A 26,250-nucleotide genomic window follows, 5' to 3' on the forward strand; every position below is an offset into this window, starting at 1 on the left:
CGGCTTGCCTTCTTCCTCTAGTGCATCCTGGTAAGCAACGCATACACACCCAGCCATCCACGTGTTGTAAAAGAAAATGTGATTCATCAGACCAGGCCACCTTCTTCCATTGCTCAGGGGTTCAGTTCTGATGCTCACAAGCCCATTGTAGGCACTTTCGTCAGTGGACAGGGGTTAGCATGGACACCTTGATTGGTCTGTGGCTACGCAGCCCCATATGCAGCAAACTGCGTTGCATTGTGTGTTCTGACACCTATTTGGAGGGAGCTGAAAATCCGTATTGCCCAGCGACAGCCCCAAAACTTGAAGGATCTGGAGAAGGTCTGTATGGTGGAGTGGGCCAAAATCCCTGCTGCAGTGTGTGCAAACCTGGTCAAGAACTACAGGAAACGTATGATCTCTGTAATTGCAAACAAAGGTTTCTGTACCAAAAGTTCTGCTTTTCTGATGTATCAAATACAAATTAATTTGTATTTTAATGTCATGCAATAAAATACAAATGAATTACTTAGAAATCATACAATGTGATTTTCAGGATTTTTGTTTTAGATTCCGTTACTCACAGCTGATAAAAATGACAGACTCCTATTTGCTTTATAAGTGGGAAAACCTGCAAAATCGGCAGTGTATCAGATACTTGTTCTCCCCACTGTACACTCACCTAAAGGATTACTAGGAACACCTGTTCAATTTCTCATTAATGCAATTATCTAATCAACCAATCACATGGCAGTTGCTTCAATGCATTTAGGGGTGTGGTCCTGGTCAAGACAATCTCCTGAACTCCAAACTGAATGTCAGAATGGGAAAGAAAGGTGATTTAAGCAATTTTGCCAGACGGGCCCGTATTTCACAATCTGCTCAGTTACTGAGATTTGCACGAGCTCACCAAAATTGGACAGTTGAAGACTGGAAGAATGTTGCCTGGTCTGATGAGTCTCGATTTCTGTTGAGACATTCAGATGGTAGAGTCAGAATTTGGTGTAAACAGAATGAGAACATGGATCCATCATGCCTTGTTACCACTGTGCAGGCTGGTGGTGGTGGTGTAATGGTGTGGGGGATGTTTTCTTGGCACACTTTAGGCCCCTTAGTGCCAAATGGGCATCGTTTAAATGCCACGGCCTACCTGAGCATTGTTTCTGACCATGTCCATCCCTTTATGACCACCATGTACCCATCCTCAGATGGCTACTTCAAGCAGGATAATGCACCATGTCACAAAGCTCGAATCATTTCAAATTGGTTTCTTGAACATGACAATGAGTTCACTGTACTGAAATGGCCCCCACAGTCACCAGATCTCAACCCAATAGAGCATCTTTGGGATGTGGTGGAACGGGAGCTTCGTGCCCTGGATGTGCATCCCACAAATCTCCATCAACTGCAAGATGCTATCCTATCAATATGGGCCAACATTTCTAAAGAATGCTTTTAGCACCTTGTTGAATTAATGCCACATAGAATTAAGGCAGTTCTGAAGGCGAAAGGGGGTCAAACACAATATTAGTATGGTGTTCCTAATAATCCTTTAGGTGAGTGTATATCCCACCCACTGACAGGTGCCTTGATTACGAGAATATCAGTGTTATTCAGTTCACTTTTCAGCGGTCACAATCTTATGGCTTACCGGTGTAATTTGAACACACCTGTCAAATATTTCAGGATGAAAATACTATGTCATTTTTAAATAATAATTTATTGCATTTGTAAAGCGCTTTTCATTATAGATGAATAATCTCACAGTGAATGAAAATGAAAATAAGAAAAGATATATATATTAAATAAATTAAATAACTATCAGAAGAGAAAATTAACTAAAATATATATACAGAATAAACACATTAAAATATATTGATAATACAGCAAACAAAAATTATAATACATAATATTATATAATAATGTACAGTATAATTTGATTAAAGGGACGGGTAGGCCAATTGATAGAGTCTTAAGGCCTGCTTTTCACATAAAATAACATTTACCATGATTGTTGTAAAATGTTTGTATGTCCAGAGTTGTGCATATGTAATAAATGATCCGTATTGGCCAATTACTTGAGTAGCTTAGTTTAAGATGACTGTATTATTTATGTACACCCGGATAGATTGATGGACCCGGATAAGAAGTGTGAAGAACCCGTGAACCCGTGAAGAACCCACTACAGTAAATTTTGATCATTCTGTAGCTGGTCTATAGGCACCGTTGGAGATGCAACAGTCAAAAACCTAACCACCAACCCTTCTGTATAAGGTATGAAGGCTGACCGTGTACGCTTAATTTACACAAAATATATTTTCTACTTTTATCACAAAGATTGCCTTGTGGGAGAGATCAGGATGTCAGGCCAGACTTTAATTCTTCTTTTGACAAGTGTGTTTGTAAGGCAGAAGAAATTCATTGTTTTGGATTCTCCTTTACCTATAACTGTGTAGAGCATATGATTAGGTGACTATTAGTGAGAATGACAAGCATGGCAAAGTTCTGTCTATATGTCTATGGAAGTTCTATGCATCCCACTGCTGGTTTCCCTCAGATGCAAAGCAAGGTCAGGCCTGTTCGGCCCTGGGATATGTGACTACATGTTGCTTTAAATGTGTTGCACAGGGTGCTATGATTTGGATTGGATGTTAAATGGGTGTCCAGACTTTGTGTGGTCACCATAGGTCCCATGTCACTGATTGTAAGAGAAGGGGTGTTGACCTGGGTGATGGCAAATTTGTATCTTATATCAGCATGGCCATCTAATCATCCTCAGCTTCCAGTTGGTTTATCTTCTCTCCTTCTCCTGTCACAATTCCGCAGGTTGATCCTCTAAATGAGAATTGGTTCCCAGGCAACTTACCTGGTAAAATGAAAACTAGATAAAATCAAAATCTCACCTACAAAAACACTTAATTGATCTATCTTAATGGCTCAATTTCTCTTTCCTGTTTCTGGCCAACCTATCAGTCACCACAACTGTTTTATCTCTTGTTTTTGAACAGCTCTTACGTTGTAGCCTACGAAAGGAGTGACAAGGCTCCATTGCAACGCTACTGGGACTGAAAGATGTTAACAAAACAAGATCTCTGTCACGGCTTAGGTTGAGGAAGCAAGGAGGAACCGGAGAAGGCGTGGCGGATGAAGGTTTTTATATATGAATAGAACAAAATAAACAGAACGAGCGTCTTTCATAAACGCATACAGCTTCTGACAGTGGCAGAGAACAATCACACACAAAGACAGGGGGAGCAGAGGGAACATATATACCGGGGGAAACAGCGATGATGAACAGGTGCACTAAACGAGACACAGGTGAAATGCATGATGAGACGGTGGTGTCAGAAAGCCGGTGACGTCGACCGCCGGGGCCCGCCCGCTGCAGGGGGAGGTGAACCAGCAGAGGTCGTAGTCGTCACAGTACCGTCCCCCTGACGCGTGGCCCCAGCCACGCGACGGCACCGGCCTCGGGGCCGACCCGGGGGGCGCGGAGCAGGGCGATCCGGCCGACGCTGGTGGAATTCGCGGACAAGGACGGGAGCCAGGACGTCCTTCACCGGAGCCCAGCTCCGCACCTCCGGGCCGTACCCCTCCCACTCCACGAGGTACTGGAGGCCCCCCGCCCGGCGCCTCGAGTCGATGATGGAGCGGACAGAGTACGCCGGGGCCCCCTCGATGTCCAGAGGGGGAGGGGGAACCTCCCGCACCTCACACCCCTGAAGGGGACCATCCACCACCGGCCTGAGGAGAGACACATGGAACGAGGGGTTAATACGGTAGTCGGGGGGAAGGCGTAACCGATATGTTACCTCGTTGACCCTCCTCAGGACTTTAAAGGGCCCACGAACCGCGGGGCCAGCTTCCGGCAGGGCAGGCGGAGGGGCAGGTCCCTGGACGAGAGCCAGACCCGGTCGCCCGGCCGATACACCGGGGCCTCCCCGCGGTGGCGGTCCGCAGCGGTCTTTTGGCGGCGGACAGCGAGCCGGAGACGGGATTGTACTGCCTCCCATGTGCCCGCTGCCCGCCGGAACCAGTCGTCCACCGCAGGGGTACCGGTCTGGCTCGGCGTCCAGGGCGCCAGGACTGGCTGGTAGCCCAGGACGCACTGGAAAGGCGTCACGCCCGTGGAGGAGTGGTGCAGAGAATTCAGTGCATATTCTGCCCACGGCAGAAACTCTGCCCACTCCCCCGGCCGGTCCTGGCAGTAGGACCGGAGGAACCTACCCACTTCTTGGTTTACCCGTTCCACCTGCCCGTTGGACTGGGGATGGTAGCCCGAGGTCAGGCTGACCGAGACCCCCAGGTGCTGCATAAATGCTTTCCACACCCTAGACGTGAATTGGGGACCCCGGTCAGACACGATGTCCTCGGGCACCCCATAGTGGCGGAAGACGTGTGTAAACAGGGCCTCCGCGGTCTGTAGGGCAGTAGGAAGGCCGGGCAGAGGCAAGAGGCGGCAGGACTTCGAGAACCGATCCACAACGACCAGGATGGTGGTATGGCCCTGGGAAGGGGGGAGATCCGTCAAAAAATCAACAGAAATGTGGGACCATGGTCGTTGTGGAATGGGCAAGGGGTGCAACTTGCCCACAGGTAGGTGCCGGGGTGCCTTACTCTGGGCGCACACCGAGCAGGAAGAGACGTATACCCTCACGTCCTTGGCTAAAGTGGGCCACCAGTACTTACCGGCCAGGGCGCGCACTGTTGGCCCGATGCCAGGATGACCGGAGGAGGGAGATGTATGCGCCCAGTAGATGAGGCGGTCGCGGACAGACGCCGGCACATACGTACGGCCCTCAGGGCATGTGGGCGGAGAGGGCTCGTCGCGCTGCGCTTCGGCGATGTCCGCGTCCAGTTCCCATACCACCGGTGCCACGATGCATGACTCCGGGAGCACGGGAGCATCATCCACTGGCCTCTCCTCCGTGTCATGCTGGCGGGACAGCGCGTCAGCCCCGACGTTCTTACTCCCCGGCCTGTAGGTGAGAGTAAACACAAACCGGGTGAAGAACATAGCCCACCTTGCCTGGCGAGGGGTCAGCCTCCTCGCTGCCCGCATGTACTCCAGGTTCCGGTGGTCAGTCCAGACGAGGAAAGGGTGTTTAGCCCCCTCTAACCAGTGCCTCCACGCCGACAGAGCTCGAACCACGGCCAGCAGCTCACGATCACCTATGTCGTAGTTCCGCTCCGCCGCACTGAGCTTCTGGGAGAAGAAGGCACAGGGACGGAGCGTGTTACGACACCCCGTCCGTTGGGAGAGGATGGCACCGAGCCCACAATCGGACGCGTCCACCTCCACAATGAACTGGAGCGACGGGTCAGGATGGGCCAGGACCGGAGCGGTGGTGAAACGGTGTTTCAGTTCCACAAACGCCCGCTCCGCGTCCACGGTCCACCGCAACCGGGTCGCCCCCCCCTTCAGAAGGGAGGTGATCAGAGCCGCAACCTGGCTAAAGCCCCGGATAAACCTCCTGTAATAGTTAGAGAAGCCTAAGAAACGTTGCACGTCCTTAACCGTGGTCGGGGTCGGCCAATTGCGCACGGCATCAATGTGAGGCTCCTCCATAGCCACACCTGCGCTGGAAAAGTGATATCCCAGGAAGGACACAGACGACTGGAAAAACAGACACTTCTCGGCTTTCACGTACAGGTCATGCTCCAGCAGTCGAGCCAGCACTCTGCGCACTAACGAGACATGCTTAGCGCGGGTGGCAGTGAATATCAAGATGTCATCAATATACACTACCACTCCCTCGCACAGCAAGTCCCGGAATACGTCGTTTACGAAGGACTGGAAGACTGAAGGAGCATTCATCAACCCGTACGGCATCACTAAATACTCGTAATGGCCAGACGTGGTACTAAAAGCAGTTTTCCACTCGTCTCCTTCCCGGATACGCACCAGGTTATAGGCACTCCTGAGGTCTAATTTAGTGAAAAAGCGGGCCCCGTGCATCCTCTCCACCTCCGCAGAGATCAAAGGGAGAGGGTAGCGGAACGGAATGGTGATTTTGTTCAGCGCCCGGTAATCGATGCACGGGCGCAAACCACCGTCCTTCTTTTTCACAAAAAAGAAACTCGAGGAGACCTGTGACTTGGAGGGCCTAATGTATCCCTGTTCCAACGCTTCCGTAACGTAGGCGTTCATAGTCTCCGTTTCGGTGCGGGACAGTGGATACACGTGACCCTTCAGGAGTGCGGCTCCATCAATGAGGTCTATCGCACAATCCCCCAGCCGGTGTGGTGGCAACACAGCAGCCTTGGCCTTGGAGAAAACCGTAGCCAAGTCCCTGTATTCGGGGGGAATGGGCACGGCAGGCGCACTGTCTGGACTCTCCACCGAGGTCGAGCCAACGGAAACACCCAAACACCTACCCTGACACTTCCGCGACCACCCCGACAGACGTCGACTAGACCAAGAGATGACAGGGTCATGTAGGGACAACCAGGGGAAACCTAAAACGACGGGGAACGTGGGTGAGTCGATCACGTGAAATGAAATGGTTTCACTGTGTCGGTTGTCGGTAACAAGGAGGAGAGGAACAGTGCAACTAGAGACCAGCCCTGACCCTAGTGGCCGGCTGTCTAGAGCTCTCACGGGCAGGGGGGGTGTCGAGGGCCTGGAGGGGTATGTGTGACCGTAGGGCAAAAGACCTATCCATGAAATTCCCGGCTGCGCCTGAGTCTACCAGCGCCTTACACCGGGCAAGCAGCGGAAATCCGGGGAACCTAACAGGGACAGTGCACATAGAGAGGGAATAGGTTAGTGGCGAATGTGCATGTGCTACCTGGGGTGATGCGGAAGTGCCCTGCCTGTCACCTCTTGACTCAGGGAGGGAGGTGCGGTGTGGTGCAGTAAGACGGCCTCGTTGCCCCCTGGAGGCACTCCGCACCTGTCCTCCCCGACGTCTGCCCGGCAGTGCAGCCGCTCCCAATTCCATGGGAACGGCGGTGTCGGGTTGGTATGGTTGATAGGGTGGAACGGACGGGCCTCTTCCGGGACGTCCTCGGGCAGCCAGCAGGTTGTCGAGACGGATGGACATGTCAACCAGCTGGTCGAGGGAGAGGGACACGTCTCGACAAGCTAGCTCCCTCCGGACGTCCTCGCGAAGGCTACAGCGGTAGTGGTCGATCAGAGCCCGTTCGTTCCACCCCGATCCCGCTGCCAGGGTCCGGAACTCCAGTGCGAACTCCTGCGCCGACCTCGTCCCCTGCCGAAGGTGGAACAGCCGTTCACCCGCCTCTCTTCCTTCGTGCGGGTGGTCAAACACGGCTCGGAAGCGGCGGGTGAACTCGGCGTAGCTGCCCTGGGTGGGCTGCTCGGTGTTCCAGACGGCGGTGGCCCACTCCAGGGCTTTTCCGGAAAGGCAGGAGACGAGCGAGGTGATCTTCTGTGCCTCGGTCGGCGCAGGGTGCATCGCCTGGAGCGCGATGTCCAGTTGCAATAGGAATCCCTGGCAGCGGTCCGCCGCCCCGTTGTAATCCCTAGGCAAAGGGAGATGCAACGGCCCCATGGCTGGTGGCGAAGCTGGGGCCGGCGGAGAGACGGCCGGTGTTGCGGGGTGCTGCTGGCTCAGCTCTAGGCGCTGCACCGCTTTCAGAACATTGTCCATCGCGGCGCCTAGGCTGGCCAGCATTGTTGAATGCACCTGGACCGCCTCCGCAACACCGACCTCGCCTGTAGCTCCTTCGGGCTCCATATCCTTGCTGTTTTCTTGAATAGGTGTGTGATTCTGTCACGGCTTAGGTTGAGGAAGCAAGGAGGAACCGGAGAAGGCGTGGCGGATGAAGGTTTTTATATATGAATAGAACAAAATAAACAGAACGAGCGTCTTTCATAAACGCATACAGCTTCTGACAGTGGCAGAGAACAATCACACACAAAGACAGGGGGAGCAGAGGGAACATATATACCGGGGGAAACAGCGATGATGAACAGGTGCACTAAACGAGACACAGGTGAAATGCATGATGAGACGGTGGTGTCAGAAAGCCGGTGACGTCGACCGCCGGGGCCCGCCCGCTGCAGGGGGAGGTGAACCAGCAGAGGTCGTAGTCGTCACAATCTCTGCTGACATCACACAGTAATTGGGGAAGACTGAATAGTAGGCAGGCTTTTAGAGTCATCTGCTAGTTAAAATTCTCCAGGTAAATGTATCTGCCTTTTAGGAAGGCCCTTAATGCTATACTATTGTTCTGAAAAAAAAAATAAAAAAATCTATAAAATGATATTTAATAGATCATTCTGAGGTCACTCAGCCCTCCAAACACGCTACAAATTCACTCAAAATATGCTCAAATGTTTGTGTTCCGAAATCAGTTGAAGTAATGACAGAGCTATAATGGAAAGAGAGTGAAGCCAATGCGCTATCCAGTAGAAAATTTAGTTATACCAGAAACTGTACCAGCACAAACGACTGAGCCTATTTTTAGTCGGCTGGCACAAACGAAACTTTTAATGCAAAAACTAAGCACAAACAAACAAGACTATTTCGGGTGAATTTGAAGTATGTTGTGGGGCTGAATGATCTCAGAATGACCAGTGAAATATTTTGTAATGTCTAAAAAATTATAGCAGCACAAATGAAAATTTTAACAGGACAAACCAGCACAAATGGACCACTTCACCTCTAATCAAACTCTAATATTAAAAACACTGATGCAGCACAAACAAAACTTTTAACGGCACCAACCGGCACAAATGAAGCACAAACAAAGGATACTATTTAGACTCTGGAGCATGTTGGGGGGGCTGAGTGACGTCATCACCAATAGTTAAATGTTTAATATATATTATACCGAAGCAGCACAAACGAAAAATGTAACGGCACAAACCGGCACCAACGAAGCACAAACAAACAAAACTATTTTTGTTGATTTCAGAGGATGTTAGGGCTGAGTGACCTCTGAATGACCTATAAAATATTCTTTAATATTTATAAAATTATAGCAGCACAATCGAAAATGTTAATGGCACAAACGGAGCACAAACGATTGAGCCTATTTTGCCGAAGTTTTGCGTTGAGTGGGGGGCCAGGTAGGCAGGTCCTCAGGTAAACTCTTAATTTGAAATACAACGAATGTGTATTCTTTGTATTTAGCCAATGACAGGCATTCCAGATTTAGCACCACCCACAGGGGAAATTGTAAATATCAGCTGGTTTTTCTGACTTTGTGCAGGAACGAGGAAACAAAAAGTGCCTGTTTTTTGTTTTTTCTGAAGAAGGTGGACGGTTGTTTGCTCATTATTTTGTTGTCCAAAGTAAACTAACAAACGAATGAACAAACGATACCTGGACCATAGACGTTCCAGGTATCGTTCGTTCATTCATTTGTTTAATTTGGATGATGAAATAACGAGCAAATGAATCCTTTTCCCCCCTTTTTTTTTCTTCAAAAAAATACATTTTAAGTTTATTAAAATCAGAAAAAGCACAAAAAACTGAAAAACCACCAGATATTTAGATTTTTCCCAGTGGGTGGGGCTAAATCTGGAAAGACTGTCATTGGCCAAATACACAGGACACCCATTCATTTTTTGTCAAATTAAGAGTTTACCCGAAGCCATACAGATATTTTTGACCATCTACTTTGCCATGTATACTAGCTGTCAGCCGAACTAGCTGTCTTAACTGACTGAATATATTTAAATAGCCCAAATGTACATTTGTTATACACTGACAGTCATCAGGCTGGTTATATAGAGAGGCATCTGTTGTAGGAGAGGGGGAATACCCTTCTCATCATCTCTACAGTAAGATGAGGAACACCTTAAGCCATTGGTCACCGGGGCCCCCCCCCCCCCCCCCCCCCCCCCCCCCCGTGTGCAAGATGGAGCATTTGACATAAAAACAGATCTATGTATTTTTGCTACAAATACAATGTTAATCTTCCACATTACAACTGAACACAAATCTAGAGATCAATGTAGCCTGTATTATATTTGCTGCTCCAATATTGTGCAGTGTTACTGTGGTTGGTATTTACTTGTTGTTAAAGGCTAAATTATATGTATGTTAGGCAATAAGTAATACATATTGTCAGTTCAGTGAAATATTGTAGCTCAACTTATTAATAGGCTTTACTTGCATATATTAGATAAACACTGGATTTTTTAATCATTTATCATGAGCTGCACTCAAAGATCTAAGACTTTCTATATGTACACAAAAGGCTTATTTTTCTCAAATATTCTTCACAAATCTGTCTAAATCTGTGTTAGTGAGCACTTCTCCTTTGCCCGAGATAAACCGTCCACCTCACAGGTGTGGCATATCAAGATGCTGATTAGACAGCATGATTATCGCACAGGTGTGCTTTAGGCTGGCCACAATAAAAGGCCACTCTAAAATGTGCAGTTCCATCACACAGCACAATGCCACAGATGTCGCAATTTTTGAGGGAGCGTGCAATTGGTATGCTAACTGCAGGAATGTCCACCAAAGCTGTTGCCTGTGAATTGAATGTTAATTTTCTCTACCATAAGCCGTCTCCAAAGGCCTTTCAGAGAATTTGACAGTACATCCAACCGGCCTCACAACCGCAGACCACGTGTAACCACACCAGCCCAGGACCTCCAAATCCAGCATCTTCACCTCCAAGATCGTCCCAGACCAGCCACCTGGACCTGTGAGGTGGATGGATTATCTCGGCAAAGGAGAAGTGCTCACTAACACAGATTTAGACAGATTTGTGAACAATAGAGATAAGGGCTGTGTGTGCATAGAGAAAGTCTTAGATCTTTGAGTTAAGTTCATGATAAATAGAGGCAAAAACAAAAGTGTTGTGTTTATAATTTTGTTCAGTGTAATAAAGTTTGCTTTATGAAGATTCAAAAGACCTGTGGCAAGACATCAGTGGACCAGAATATATTTGGCCTGTCGACAGACAACAAATTAATGCTAATTTGGTCTTGCTGTAGATTTTTTGTTTTACTTCTCTTTCTCAGGTATGTAATTTCTCCCTTTATTGGGAATACAACCCAAATAATCTCGGGATTATACACGAGCAATCAGTCAGATAGAACTAAGCAGGTACGGGTTAGGGTAGTGTTAAGTGAAGGTAATATCACTGCATACTACAAAGCAACTGCAGTACTGAGCAGAAGCAAATCAAATGATCCCTTTTGCTCACAGATTCAATAGGGCTCAATAGGTAAAGTAGTCCTTTTTAGGAAAATATGTTTAATTTGGTTTTACTGAGAGGGGAGTGTACTACACACAACTGCAGTAAAGAACTAGTATATGATCTCAATTGGCAGCATGGATATTAAATAACCAGTAGGATTTCTTTGTGTTGATATTGGTTGGAAATAGTTTTAGCTATTAAATCACTTTTATTCAAGTACAGCTGGTAAAACTAAGTAAAGAAAGAGAAAATCATTGATGGAAAACATTTTGAGGACCGTGACGTCGCCCGGTATGGCGGTATGGCCGCCTTCCCGTGGGCTCACCACCTGCAGGAGGGACCATAAGGGGTCGGTGCGTAGAGGATCAGGCGGCAGTCGAAGGCGGGGGCCTCGAGAACCCGATCCCTGGACACGGAAACTAGTTCTAGGGACGTGGAACGTCACCTCGCTGGCGGGGAAGGAGCCTGAGATGCGTGAGTTTGAGAGGTTCCGACTTGAGATAATCGGGATCAACTCTACGTACGGCTTGGGCTCTGGAACCACACTCCTTGAGAGAGGATGGACTCTTCACCACTGGTGAGAGGCGGCAGGCTGGTGTGGGCTTGCTTATAGCCCCCCAGCTCTGCCGCCATGTGTTGGAGTTTACCCCGGTGAACGAGAGGGTCGTTTCCCTGCGCCTACGTGTCAGGGATAGGTCTCTCACAGTTGTTTGTGCCTACGGGCCGAACGGCAGTGCAGAGTACACAACCATCTTGGAGTCTCTGGAGGGGTGCTGGAAAGTGCTCCGACTGGGGACTCCATCATACTACTGGGGGACTTCAACGCCCACGTGGGCAACGACAGTGACACCTGGAGGGCCGTGATTGGGAGGAACAGCCCCCCTGATCTGAACTCGAGCGGTGTTCAGTTATTGGACTTCTGTGCTAGTCACAGTTTGTCCATAACGAACACCATGTTCAAGCATGAGGGTGTCCATCAGTGAACGTGGCACTAGGACACCCTAGGCCGTAGGTCGATGATCGACTTTTTGTCGTTTCATCTGACCTGCAGCCGTATGTCTTGGACACTCGGGTAAAGAGAGGGGCGGAGCTGTCAACTGATCACCACCTGGTGGTGAGTTGGATCCGATGGCGGGGGAGGAAGCTGGACAGACTCGGCAGACCCAAGCGTACTGTAAGGGTCTGCTGGGAACGTCTGGCCGAGTCTCCTGTCAGAAAGATCTTTAACTCCCACCTCCGGCAGAGCTTCGACTGGATCCCAAGGGAGGCTGGAGATATTGAGTCCGAGTGGACCATGTTCTCCACCTCCATTGTCGAAGCGGGCGCTCGGAGCTGTGCCCGTAAGGTCTCCGGTGCCTGTCGAGGCGGCAATCCCTGAACCCGGTGGTGGACACCGGAAGTAAGGGATGCCGTCAAGCTGAATAAGGAGTCCTATCAGGTCTGGTTGGCTTGTGGGACTCCTGAGGCAGCTGACGGGTACCGGCAGGCCAAGCGGACTGCAGCCCGGGTGGTTGTGGAGGCAAAAACTCGGGCCTGGGAGGAGTTTGGTGAGGCCATGGAGAAGGACTATCGGCTGACCTCGAAGAGATTCTGTCCTGCGCCTCAGGAGAGGGAAACAGTGCCCTACCAATGCTGTTTACAGTGGAGGTGGGCAGCTGTTGACCTCAACTGGGGATGTCGTCGGGCGGTGGATGGAGTACTTCATGGATCTCCTCAATCCCTATGTCACGTCTTCCATTGAGGAAGCAGAGGATGAGGGCTCAGAGGTGGACACGTCCATCACCCGGGCTCAAGTCACTGAGGTAGTCAAGAAACTCCTCGGTGGCAAGGCACCGGGGGTGGATGAGATCCGCCCTGAGTACCTCAAGTCTCTGGATGTTGTGGGGCTGTTGGTTGACACGCCTCTGCAGCATCGTGTGGCGGTCGGGGACAGTGCCTCTGGGATGGCAGACCGGGGTGGTTGTCCCTCTTTTTAAGAAGAGGGACTGGAGAGTGTGTTCCAACTACAGGGGGATCACACTTCTCAGCCTCCCCGGGAAAGTCTATGCCAGGGTACTGAAGAGGAGAATACGGCCGATAGTAGAACCTTGGATTCAGGAGGAACAGTGTGGTTTTCGTCCGGGCCGTGGAACACTGGACCAGCTCTATACCCTCTACAGGGTGATGGAGGGTTCATGGGAGTTTGCCCAACCAATCCACATGTGTTTTGTGGATTTGGAGAAGGCATTTGACTGTGTCCCTCGCGGCATCCTGTGGAGGGTGCTTCGGGAGTATGGGAGTCCTGGGTCCTTTGCTAAGGGCTGTCAGGTCCCTGTACGACCGAAGCAGGAGCTTGGTTCGCATTGCCGGCAGTAAGTCAGACTTGTTCCCAGCGCATGTTGGACTCCGGCAGGGCTGCCCTTTGTCGTCGGTTCTGTTCCTAATTTCTATGGACAGAATTTCTAGGCGCAGCCAGGGGCCGGAGTGTGTCAGGTTTGGGGACCACACGATTTAGTCTCTGCTCTTTGCGGATGATGTTGTCGTGTTGGCCCCTTCAAACCAGGACCTTCAGCATGCACTGGGACGGTTTGCAGCCGAGTGTGAAGCGGTGGGGATGAAAATCAGTACCTCCAAATCCGAGGCCATGGTCCTCAGTCGGAAAAGGGTGGCTTGCCCACTTCAGGTTGGTGGAGAGCACCTGCCTCAAGTGGAGGAGTTTAAGTATCTAGGGGTCTTGTTTACGAGTGAGGGAAGGATGGAACGGGAGATTGACAGATCGGTGCAGCTTCTGCAGTAATGCGGTCGATTTATCGGTCTGTCGTGGTGAAGATTTACCGGTCAATCTACGTTCCTACTCTCACCTATGGTCATGAGCTTTGGGTCATGACCGAAAGGACAAGATCCCGGATACAGGCGACCAAAATGAGCTTTCTCCGCAGGGTGGCTGGGCGATCCCTTAGAGATAGGGTGAGAAGCTCGGTCACCCGGGAGGAGCTCAGAGTAGAGCCACAGCTCCTCCACATCGAGAGGGGTCAGCTGAGGTGGCTTGGGCATCTGTTCCGGATGCCTCCTGAACACCTCCCTGGGAAGGTTTTCCGGGCCTGGGAGGAGACCCCGGGGAAGACCTAGGACACGCTGGAGGGACTATACTTACACAGAGGGCTAATAGAATTATTTTGATGCTGCTTTTCTCATTTAGATAACTGTGTTCAACATTTTGAGAGACTGTCATTTTGATTTCTCTGACTTCGGTCAGGTATGCTAGGCAAGGGAGCCGGGCTAAGTTAGCTATCACAGCTTTAATAGCGAGTTACAGGTTTGAAAACGGATTTTAGCCGTGCGTGTAGCGGTCCCGGGCATTAAGGGATGTCTGTGCTTCGTTTGGGGAAGTGCTTGTGGGCGGGTAGGGGTTCAGGTTCATGGGTTTGTTTGAGTGTGTTACCTCAGATTACAAGGTAGATTCTTTATGTGTCTTGTTTTATTGTGTTTTGTGCACTTTTGAGAGGATACCAGATTGCTTTTATTCCAGAGATGATGTCAGTATCCGATAGAATAACCCATAGCAGTATAAATGATAAGTTTACATTGGTCACATGGAATGTAAAGGGGTTGGGTCATGTGGTTAAAAGGGGTCGAGTCTTCTCGCATCTCAAGTCACTAAAGCCAGATGTAATTTTTCTTCAGTAAACGCACATTAGTGTAAATGAGCAGCGCAGGTTGAGAGCGAATTGGATCTCCCAAGTCTATCAAGCACCTTTTACTCGCAAGTCTAGGGGGGTTGCTATTCTTTTCCGAAAAAATGATTATATGACAGCAGACCCATATGGCAGGTATTTGATGGTATCTGGGCATATTAACTCCCTTCCGATAACGATGCTTAACATCTACGGTCCGAATATTGACAATCCTGCTTTCTTCCGTAAAGCATTTGATTTGATACTGGCTTCTGCCTCTAATGTTATTATTGGAGGCGACTTTAATTGTTATCTTGACCCGGTCCTAGATCGACTTTCTACAAAACCACCTCCTGCAATAACCTCAGTGGGAATTCTGAATGATTTAATTAAAACAAGGAACATGGTTGAAATATGGCAACTGCAGCATCCTACAGATAGGGAATTTTCTTTTTATTCTCATGTCCATAAGTCTTACACTAGAATCGATTACTTTCTGATAGCTTCTGAATTACTGCCTAGTGTTACTACTTCTACTTATCATAATATTTTAATATCTGATCACAGTCCAGTCTCTCTTAATTTCAAAAATATCCTGTCAAGTCCAAAATATAGCTGGCGCATCAACCCTCTTCTTCTTGAGGACCAGTCTTTTATTGAGCACATGTATGCACGTATAGACGGGTTTCTTGCTACAAATGATAACTGAGGGGTCTCTGATTCTATTTTGTGGGAGACCTTTAAAGTAGTTATGAGGGGCCACGTTATTTCATTTGAATCAGCCAAGAAAAGAGAACTTAACAGCCGCCTCAGGGACATTGAAAAAATGCTTCCAGTACTGGAAGAGACCTATAGATCTTCCCTCTTAGCCGCTGATTACAACAAGATCTTGAAATTAAAATGTGAATACAATACCATTCTTAATAAGCGTGTTGGTAGTCTTCTATTGAAAATTAAACAGAAATATTTTGAACTTGGAGATAAACCGGAGAAACTGTTAGCTAGCCAACTTAGGGGCGAAAGGGCTAAACAGGCTATTCACAGGATAAAATCCAAATCAGGCAGACTCCTAACCAATCCGAGAGAGATAAATGTTTGCTTTATGGACTTCTATAAGGAACTGTATTCTAGTAAAGTAAAGGCCACTGAATCAGATTTCTGTAACTTTTTTGCCAATTTAAACGTTCCCCAATTAGATAGTGCAGCAAGAAATGACATGGAGGCCCCAATTTCTAAAACTGACCTTTTGAATGCTATTCAAGCCTTCCCCTCGGGAAAAACATCCGGTCCTGATGGCTTTGGCTGTGAATTTTATAAATCATTTCATGACAAAATAGTTCCACTCATGCTGAGAATGGTGAACGATTCTATGAGAAATAAGACGCTTCCCAGTTCATTATATGAAGCAAATATTTGCTTGCTTTTGAAAGAGGGAAGGGAAGAGGTTGATCCGGCAAGTTACAGACCTGTTGCTCTCCTAAACTGTGACTTAAAAATACTAACTAAAGTTTTGGCGACAAAATTAGGTAGGCATATTTCCACAATTGTACACCCTAATCAGACTGGATTTATCCCGGGTCGGTTTTCTTTTAGTAATGTCCGTTTGCTTTTAAATACAATATATTCAGTGCAGGGGAAGAATACACAGGCTGCTGTTTTATCCCTTGACGCCCAGAAGGCATTCGATCAGATTGAATGGCCTTACATGCTAATAACACTAAAACAATTTGGATTTGGCGAAAATTTCATTGAATGGGTAAATACAATTTATCATAAACCAGTATCCTCTATTCTCACAAATTCAGGTAGATCCCAATCTTTTGAGTTGAAGAGGGGTGTAAGGCAGGGCGACCCTCTTTCTCCTCTTCTCTTTGATATTACCTTGGAACCACTTGCAATAGGCATAAGGAGTCACCCAGGCATTCATGGGGTAAAGTTTGGTAATGTTGAAAGCCTTGTTAATCTGTATGCTGATGATTTATTGATCTGTTTATCAGACCCAGTGGTCTCAGTTCCCAACCTTTTGAATTATATAAAATAATTTAGTAGATTGTCTGGGTATACAATTAACTGGGACAAATGTGAGTTCATGCCATTGACAAACATGTGTCCTACTTTCTTGAAATCTTTGCCATTTAAATTAGTTACTACCCACATTACCCACATTGGATATGATGGATAAACTAAAAGCTAATATTAGGAACTGGAAGTTGCTCCCTCTGTCAATGATCGGCCGCATCAATGCTGTTAAAATGGTTGCACTTCCGAGATTCTTGTATCTTTTTCAAAACCTCCCTATTTATTTGTCACTATCTTTTTTAAAACAACTGGATTCAGCCGTCCTGTCATTTGTCTGGGCAGATAAACCCCCTCGTATTTCTAAAGCCCATTTGCAGAAGGATTTAAAGAGTGGGGGTCTCGGCCTCCCTGTTTTTAGGCATTATTACTGGGCTGCAAATGCAAGGGCTCTCATTTTCTGGCAGTGGGGTCCTCCTTACGATGACGGTTCCTCTCCGCTCTGGTTAAAGATTGAATCCAGGTCTGTGTCACAGACCTCACTCCCAGCGTTGCTCTTTTCAAAGGCACAACTGTCTCACAAGTTGTTTAGCCACAATTATGTTCTTAGTAACTCTTTGAAGATATTGAATTAAATAAGAACATTTCTTGGATTACCAAATGTTTCAGTAAATTCCCCAATAACAGGCAACCACTTGTTCAAACCAGGATTGACAGATGGGGTTTTTTCAGACTGGAGGGAGAGGGGCCTATGTTGCATTTCAGATTTTTATATAGATAACAATTTTGCTTCTTTCCCTATGCTCCAGGCTAGATATCACCTCCCTCAGTCACATTTTTATCGATATTTACAGGTGAGACATTTTGTTAGGGAGAATGTTTCTAATTTCCTAAATAGACCACACAATTATAATTTTTAGGATACATTTCTCTTGCAACCAAACTCCAAACACTTGATTTCCCACTTTATCACTGCCTTTGAGACGCCAGCAAACACCAGTCATCTCAAGGAGGCAAGAACTGGGAGTCCCACTGTCGGAGGAATTATGGAACGAGGGCCTGTCCGGTATACAGAAGTGTTCTATAAACTCTAGATTTCGGTTAATTCAATTTAAAGTCATACATAGACTGCATTACTCCAAAACTAAACTTCATAAAATATTTGATTCAGTGTCTCCCATGTGTGATAGATGTGGCGGAGCCGAAGGTTCACTTTCACATTTATTCTGGTATTGCCCAGTACTGGACAATTTTTGGAGTGACATATTTAATTGGTTCTCTAAGCAATACAAAATAAGCATTCAACCAGACTGTAACCTGGCAATCTTTGGCTCCTCTGAAGGGACAACAACCCTCCCTTCCCACTGTAAGCAGGCTCTCAAAACAGGCATGGTAGCGGCCAAGAAATTGATTTTACTTAACTGGAAGTCTCCATCGTCTCCTTGCTTTAAGAGGTGGCTCAACGAAATGGTTTGTGTTTCTAGAATGGAACAGATTCGCCTTAGCAGAGGGGATGCACCGAACTATTATGAGAAGGTGTGGAAACCATTTTTGACTTTACTTGACTAAATGACCAATGTATGAAACAGGCTTTTATGTATTTGTACGGTTTTATCTCTTTCTTTTGTATTTTTTCGGTACTGATTAAGGGTTTGATTCTCCTCTCTGGGCCTTTTTTTTTTTATTATTATTTTTTTTTTTTATTGTGTGTGTGTGTGCGTGTTTTGTTCTTTTTGTTTTATTTTCTATTTATACATACATGACAGTATCATGAGACAGGAAGCACTAGACTACCACTGGTTATTGTGTGTATTCACATATAGCTTCTGTCTTTCTTTAATCCATGTAACAACGACATATGCTGTATACCCATCTTGTATGTAGGTTTTTTCTATTTTTTGTAAAAGTTTAAAAAAGTTAAAATAAAATATTTAAAAAAAAAATATATATATATACTGTATTTCAAATAAATTGTATGAAGGTGTTTTGAAACCAATAGCAAATACAAAACCTTTCTTGGGCCTCCTGGATTAAATAGAAGTTACATCTGCAAAAGACATGTCTCAATATCATCTCAATATCACTCTTTGTTAATACAGGTCTAGGTTTTCCGAAATGATACTTGTGTGAGGAGCTGTCATGCAGGCGGGGGAAAGTGAAGATTAAAGTGCTAACTTATAATGAAGGTCTTTTTCTGAATATAATATATAACATGGCATAAATGACCCAAAACCTTGATAAATCTGACAAACGTCCCAGTTTTGATCAAGTCGTCTTTTGGCTACAGTTTTAAGGACAAAAGTTAAAATTCAGTTTAGAGGAAGAATTACTGTTAAGTGAGTTGTCTTGATATGCTTGTATAGAAAGTGCACATTAAGATGCAGACCAAATTAAAGAAAGGTTACAAAATAAAGGAAACCCTTAGTAAATTAGTGGAGGAAACTATCGAATGCAGATGCTTACATAGATTTCTTTTTCCTGGCATTGTTTGGGTCCATAGAGCAAAGAGTAATCAGCTTCATCCCATGGTGAACCATTTATATCCTCATGAGAGGGGTCTCTTCCAGGATTACAATGCCCCCCATTCACAGGGCACAAGGGTTAACTGAATGGTTTGTTGAGTGAAAATGAATGTGAAAATAGACATTTAGGAAAATGATGGGAAACACAAGGTCTCATCCAATATGAGCACCTATGGGACATTTTTTTATTAATGTGTCACATAGCATTCTCCACCAACATTGTCAAAACACCAAATTAGAGAATATTTTTTGCAAGAATTGTGTTCAATCCACCTAGTAGAGTTAGAGACTTGTAGAATCTATGCAAAGCGCATTGAAGATGTTCCGGTGGATTGTGGTTGCCCAACACCTGAGAAACTTCAAGTTAGTGTTTCCTATCATTGGTCACCCGCCTGTATAATAATATACAAGTTATCATTACTAATATGTTGTTTATATTATGAGGCTAATTGTTTTATGACTTTTTTATTGTCTAATATGACTGAAAAGGTTTGGGAACCAATGTGCTAAGGTTTAGAGTTAGTAGTAGGATTACTAAAAGTAGGCTTTTTTGGGGAAATCTATTTAGGTGTCCCATTTAGATAGTTAATTTAACATGTTTGTGTATCTGTATGCCTGAGCGTGTGTGTGAAAGTAGGCCTAGAAAGTAATATATTGGTCTTATTCATTTAAATCTCTCAACATACTTTATTTCAACACTGTTGTTGAATGCTGTCCGTGACAGAAAAAGTATACTGTCCTCCTTTCCCAAGCACTTACAATGGAATGACAACCAGCATTGCTACATTTCACCTATTCAGAAAGAATTGACATAAGACAAAATATATAGATTACCCTGACAGGATTACATTTTAGTGCTAAACATTTACACCGACATTATTAAATAATAATTATAAAGAGATCAATGTATTGGATATAAGACATTTCTATTTGGTATTAATTTATTAATAATAAAATGTTTGAATTGATTAGTTACAAAATTGTAGATTAAAACTATAAATGAGGTCTTATTTTGAAAGAAAGTAGACCTACGTTTTAGCTTCAAAATTGGCCAATGACATGCATTTCACATTGAACCCCACCCTCTTTGCAGAAACGAAACATTAAACCACGTAATGGTATTTGAAAAAAAATTATATAATGAAAATATATTTGTTTTCTCGTTATTCCGTTTTTTGAATAAATTAATAACAAGAATACGGAAATGTATCAGGTTGGGGACAGATCCGTTAAAATCTGAAATGTAAACAATGAAACATCTCCATAAAAACATTTTCTGCTAATTCATTTTTCTTTCCACACAATAAATGAGAAACGATTTGACATTGGATTTTGGGACATAACCGCTATAAACCAAACTATTTTGGTTGTTATCTACATAAAAAATGTATTGAATAAGGAATTATCCATTTGCACCTGGACCGTTATCTACATAAAACATTTTATTGAATAAGGAATTATCCATTTGCACCTGGACCGTTATCTACATAAAGAAATAAATTGAATAAGGAATTATCCATTGGTACCTGGACCCTACCCCATACCATCACGGATGCTGGCTTTCGTACAGTGCGCTGATAAGAAACCGGATGGTCTCTCTCCTCTGTAGTCCGGAGGACGTGGCGTCCATGATTCCCAAAAATAATTTCAAATATTATTTTTGGGAATGTATTAATCAGACCACAGGACAGTTTTCCACTTCGCCTGTGGCGTTTCTGGACCTTATTTATATATGGTTTCTTCTTTGCATGGTACAATTTTAACTTGCAATTGTGGATGCAGTGACTTACTGTGTTCAGAGACAGTGGTTTTCGAAAGTGTTCCTGAGCCCATGCAGTGATTTCCATTACAGAATTGTGCCTGTTTTTAATGCAGTGCTGCCTGAGGGCCTGAAGATCACGGCCATCCAATATTGGTTTTTGGCCTTGTCCTTTGCGTACAGAAGTTTCTCTGGGTTCTCTGAATCTTTTAATGATATTATGTACAGTATATTATGAGATCACAAACTCTGTGAACATTATTCTTAAATTGTTGCACTATTTGCCTGCGCAGTCTTTCACAGATTGGGGAACCCCTCCCCATCTTTATTTCTGAAAGACTCATCCTCTCTGGTATGTTCTTTTTATACCCCATCATGTTACTGACCTGTTGTTAATTTACCTAATTAGTTGTGAGACGTTCCACCAGGTTCTATTTTGCATAACACAATTTTTCCAGTCTTTGGTTGCCTCTGGACCAGCTTTTTTTAAACGTGTTGCTGGCATCAAATTCAAAGTGGGCATATCTTTTTCAAGAAACAATAACATTTCTTAGTTTCTACATTTGATATGTTGTCTTTGTACTATTTTCTACGTACTATAGGGTTTAAATGATTTGTGCATTCTCTTTTTCTTCACATTATATACAGCGTCCCAACTTTTCTGGAAATAGGATCGTACTTAAAACACATACATTTTACATTATTTTAATTTTATAATTTATTATTACTATTATTTTATTGATTAACAATTTTACTGATGAAAATATTTATGATTCATTATATCTTACTATCAGCATACAATTAGCAATGCAAACACAGGTTTTCAATAGAGACTGGGAGTATAGAGAAAGGAAATGCTGTAGATGGTAGGGGATTTAAAAAGGACTCACTTGCTGATGTACTCCCCACTCAGCACTTTGCCACATGCATTACACTTGAAGCAGCCCAGGTGCCATTGTCTGTCCAGTGCAAGTAGGGCCTGGCCATTCTTAATGTCCCTACCACAGCCTGCACAGTCTGAAATACAAGTAGAGACATGAAATGAGCACGGACATACACACACACGCACACACACAAAAACAACTCAGATTTAAATTTACAATGTAACCACTAGGTGGTGATGTGATCAAATGAAGAAAGCGCTCCCTATTCATTGATCTTAGGTTTTCCTCAATAACAACATCAAAGGGGAATATAATATAATAAAGTACAAATGGCATAAAAGTACTTATAATAACATAACTAGGGATGATACATAGAATAACTTTGCTGATTTGCATACTCCAAAAGCTAAGTCAGATTATCACAGGGCTGGAATAGACCCTGACCTGTTCAACAAATCAAATAATAGGGCATAATCAGACCCATTTAACTTGTGTTGAGGTTAAAACCTAATATATATTTTGGCCATCATGTTCTTACCCTGTGATGGTTAAATCTGAAAATGTATTGTACAAAGTGTTAATTTATAGACAAGACATCCTCTGTTGTAATTGTAGTAATATGTCCTCTAAAAGCACTCGCACGTATAGCCAAACAATCATTTTAGCGTGTGTGCTTGCACTCATGCGTGTAGCAACTGACCAATATGGGCGTTATTTGGCCTCTCGATGAAATAAGAGGGCTGATCTCTACATTGCCACCCTAGTACATCCATTTCCTGATTGCTTGTTCAACTTTCATTCATTAATCACCTGATGCTCCTGACAAAAGCTTTTCATTAATGTTTTAGAGCTGTGCCTTGTGTAATACATGATCAGCTTTTGAGGCATTTGGGGAGCATTGAGCATTCCCTATGGACATTCAATTTGGAACTTTACTAACTGTACTTTTTAAAATGACTATTATTTTTATGTGCTTGTAAATGATCCCCTCACATTAGGGAATGTAATTTTGTGAAAACCTTCCAAATTAACAACTAGAAAATGTCCACTTTGCTATAAATCCATGTTTGAATGAACATCAGTTGATTGATATATGTATTTATGGGATGCAAACATTTAACATTAAAAAAGAGTTTAGAGATAACATTTTGTATGGAATTCTGATGTACGACTTTGTGTGCATTAGCTAGACACACGTAAATCAAAATACTGTTTGGGGAAACAATAAAAATTGCATCTTTCAGTAATTTAAAAGGCAGTTATCGGTCAACTTGAAGAAAGAATGTAGCAATTCTTGCATCTTTTACTACAGGAGTAATGTTGTCCTAGACTCAGTTTTCCATTATCTTTAAAAATAGTCAGGGTTAGGGTTTAGAGGAAGAGAAGTTGATCCTGGAACTGTACCCCCAGTACGATAAACTTCAACCTGGAGCATTTTCCTAGACAATCTGACCCTAAAGTTAAAGGTGACATCAGATTAGCAAGCAGCTGATTCCTGCATTAGAGAGTGTGTAACCTGGTGTCAATGATCTGGCTCCAAGCAGGTATTCATATTGCTAACAACAAAGAAATAGATAGAAAATACTTTAGCATAACAGACTGTCTATAGTCTAGCCAGTTTGCATGACATATCACTACCAAGTCACGGTGCAAGGACTGATTAACCAATAATATGTCATACAATTGTAAGTTTGTAAGAGCAACTCTGAGGCGATAAAAAAGATGAAAAACAATAACATTCAAAATGGCCGACATATTAGGGAACAGGAAACACTGGCTGTAGATCCTGTCTGGGAGTTAGTCCATTTGTTTATTTTGTCTGTAATTTGTTTGGAGATTTTTGTGTTATGATATAGCTTACTGTAGTATGAATAATCACTGATCTAATCTGTGGATTTTACATTGCTAATTGTTTCTGGCAAGCTACATTTCTGACTGGAGGCCAACCACTGGATACTGGATGCTTTCCACATGCTCACTTGCAGTTTGGGCAGCTTCATCTCCTACTCCATGGCGTGACATCTTCACTGGTACTCACAACGACTGCTTTTTTCCTGGCCCTATTTTAGGACATTGAGTGTATCCTCAAAGCATCTTAGTGTTTTAAATTGGCTGCAAGTGCAGTGAATAGTAACAATTGACCTCTAAAACTTCTCAGATCCTTTTCTGGGATGCTGTAGTATGTTGTAGAAAGATACGAGTCAGAATTAAAACATACATACACAGACATGCATACACACAAACACAGACATGCCACACACTTACTGCTGGAGCTGCTGACGTCTTTGGGTGTTGGAGACAGGGGTTGGATGCAACGTTGACAGAGACAGTCTTTCCCATTAAAGGTGACACGGTCTCCAGCAGGAAAGGGTCGTCTAAGAGAGTGACAGAGAAAGAGAAAATCTGAGAAATACACTGCATGTGTGTCAGGAGTATATTAGTGGGGCAGAGTGGGACAAATCTGACTGAAGAGTGGAGTTAAATTGGAGCAGGCTAAATATTGCTCCCATGCCACTTCAGGAGCAATCTGAGTGGCTATCACTTCACTTGGTCAGGGCATGACAGGCATAGCAAGAATTTGTAGGATACTTGTGTGCTGCTCAGCTCATTGATTAAGCTGGCATTGGGTTTGTTAAACAGTTTCATACAAAAATGAAGCATACAGATTCAAATTCAAGGTGACCTACAGAGAGTAAAAGGACCAAGAGCAGGTTTATAATCAGATTTAATTTAGATTATTTATGGTAGCCTAGCATAGTGCTCAAAATCCATTCATTTGTATTTATAGAGAAAGAAATTCAGCGACAACAAACATATAAGGAGAAAGACACATTTCAAAGTGACTTTTCTGCATGTAATGCGCCAGCAGTGTGTGGTCAGACGAGGCACAAAACCCACCCTAAAAAGTGCATTGGCTAAAGGGTCCTGGTAGATATACTTTAATCAAAAGATATTGAGGTTGACACACGATTGTAGTATGGCAGGCCACCATAAAGTCAACAAGACATAGGGCCTGTGACTGCTAGTGGGCCTCCCAACGTTAGCCTTAGCCTAATTTCTCTGGCCTTCAACCAATCATGAAAATTAGTCTGGGCTAATATTATTAGTATATTAACTACTATTAGTGTTACTATTTAAATACAGTTTAGTAAATGTTAGAGGCAGGATCCTACACAGTGCCCCTGTCAATGTTAATGTTACATGTTACAAGTTGTGTTACAAGTTTAATGTTTTTACCCTGATAATACTTGAATGTTTCAACCAAATGTTTTGCACAGTATCTCAACAGACAAACATAATAACCAACAGCTAATAGCTTTTGCTTTAGGTAATGCTTAAACATTTTTTATCCATTGTGTGGTGACCACATTAAATTGTACTGTTCTCGATTGGATGTTACACATAATTCCAGACAAGATGCATATTTTGGATTACAATGGATTATTTTATGCTGGTGTATGGCAAAAGCAACCTGTATATACACTCACCTAAAGGATTATTAGGAACACCTGTTAAATTTCTCATTAATGCTATTATCTAATCAACCAATCACATGGCAGTTGCTTCAATGCATTTAGGGGTGTGGTCCTGGTCAAGACAATCTCCTGAAAGGTGATTTAAAAGGTGATTTAAGCAATTTTGAGCGTGGCATGGTTGTTGGTGCCAGACGGGCCGGAGTATTTCACAATCTGCTCAGTTACTGGGATTTTCACGCACAACCATTTCTAGGGTTTACAAAGAATGATGTGAAAAGGGAAAAACATCCAGTATGCGGCAGTCCTGTGGGCGAAAATGCCTTGTTGATGCTAGAGGTCAGAGGAGAATGGGCCGGCTGTTTCAAGCTGATAGAAGAGGAACTTTGACTGAAATAACCACTCGTTACAACCGACGTATGCAGCAAAGCATTTGTGAAGCCACAACACGCACAACCTTGAGGCAGATGGGCTACAACAGCAGAAGACCCCACCGGGTACCACTCATCTCCACTACAAATAGGAAAAAGAGGCTACAATTTGCACAAGCTCACCAAAATTGGACAGTTGAAGACTGGAAGAATGTTGCCTGGTCTGATGAGTCTCGATTTCTGTTGAGACATTCAGATGGTAGAGTCAGAATTTGGCATGAACAGAATGAGAACATGGATCCATCATGCCTTGTTACCACTGTGCAGGCTGGTAGTAGTGGTGTAATGGTGTGGGGGATGTTTTCTTGGCACACTTTAGGCCCCTTAGTGCCAACTGGGCATCTTTTAAATACCACGGCCTACCTGAGAATTGTTTCTGACCATGCCCATCCCTTTATGACCA

General features: G+C 44.5%; 1 protein-coding gene across 23 annotated transcripts in view; it reads right to left on the reverse strand.

Annotated features, from left to right (window-relative positions):
- ablim1b (actin binding LIM protein 1b) overlaps nt 1–26,250 on the reverse strand; it is a 262,796-nt gene that overhangs the window by 87,209 nt on the left and 149,337 nt on the right. For all 23 annotated transcript variants that reach the window (XM_034292380.1, XM_034292373.1, XM_034292381.1 and 20 more), the window contains exons 4-5: nt 24,209–24,318; nt 21,950–22,076 (exon numbers count right to left, since the gene is read on the reverse strand). In XM_034292380.1, coding sequence (XP_034148271.1) covers nt 21,950–22,076; nt 24,209–24,318 — 237 coding nt within the window. The remainder of the gene's footprint in view (nt 1–21,949; nt 22,077–24,208; nt 24,319–26,250) is intronic.

Source organism: Esox lucius, chromosome 5, assembly GCF_011004845.1.
Source record: "Esox lucius isolate fEsoLuc1 chromosome 5, fEsoLuc1.pri, whole genome shotgun sequence".
NCBI classification, from domain to species: Eukaryota; Metazoa; Chordata; class Actinopteri; order Esociformes; family Esocidae; genus Esox; species Esox lucius.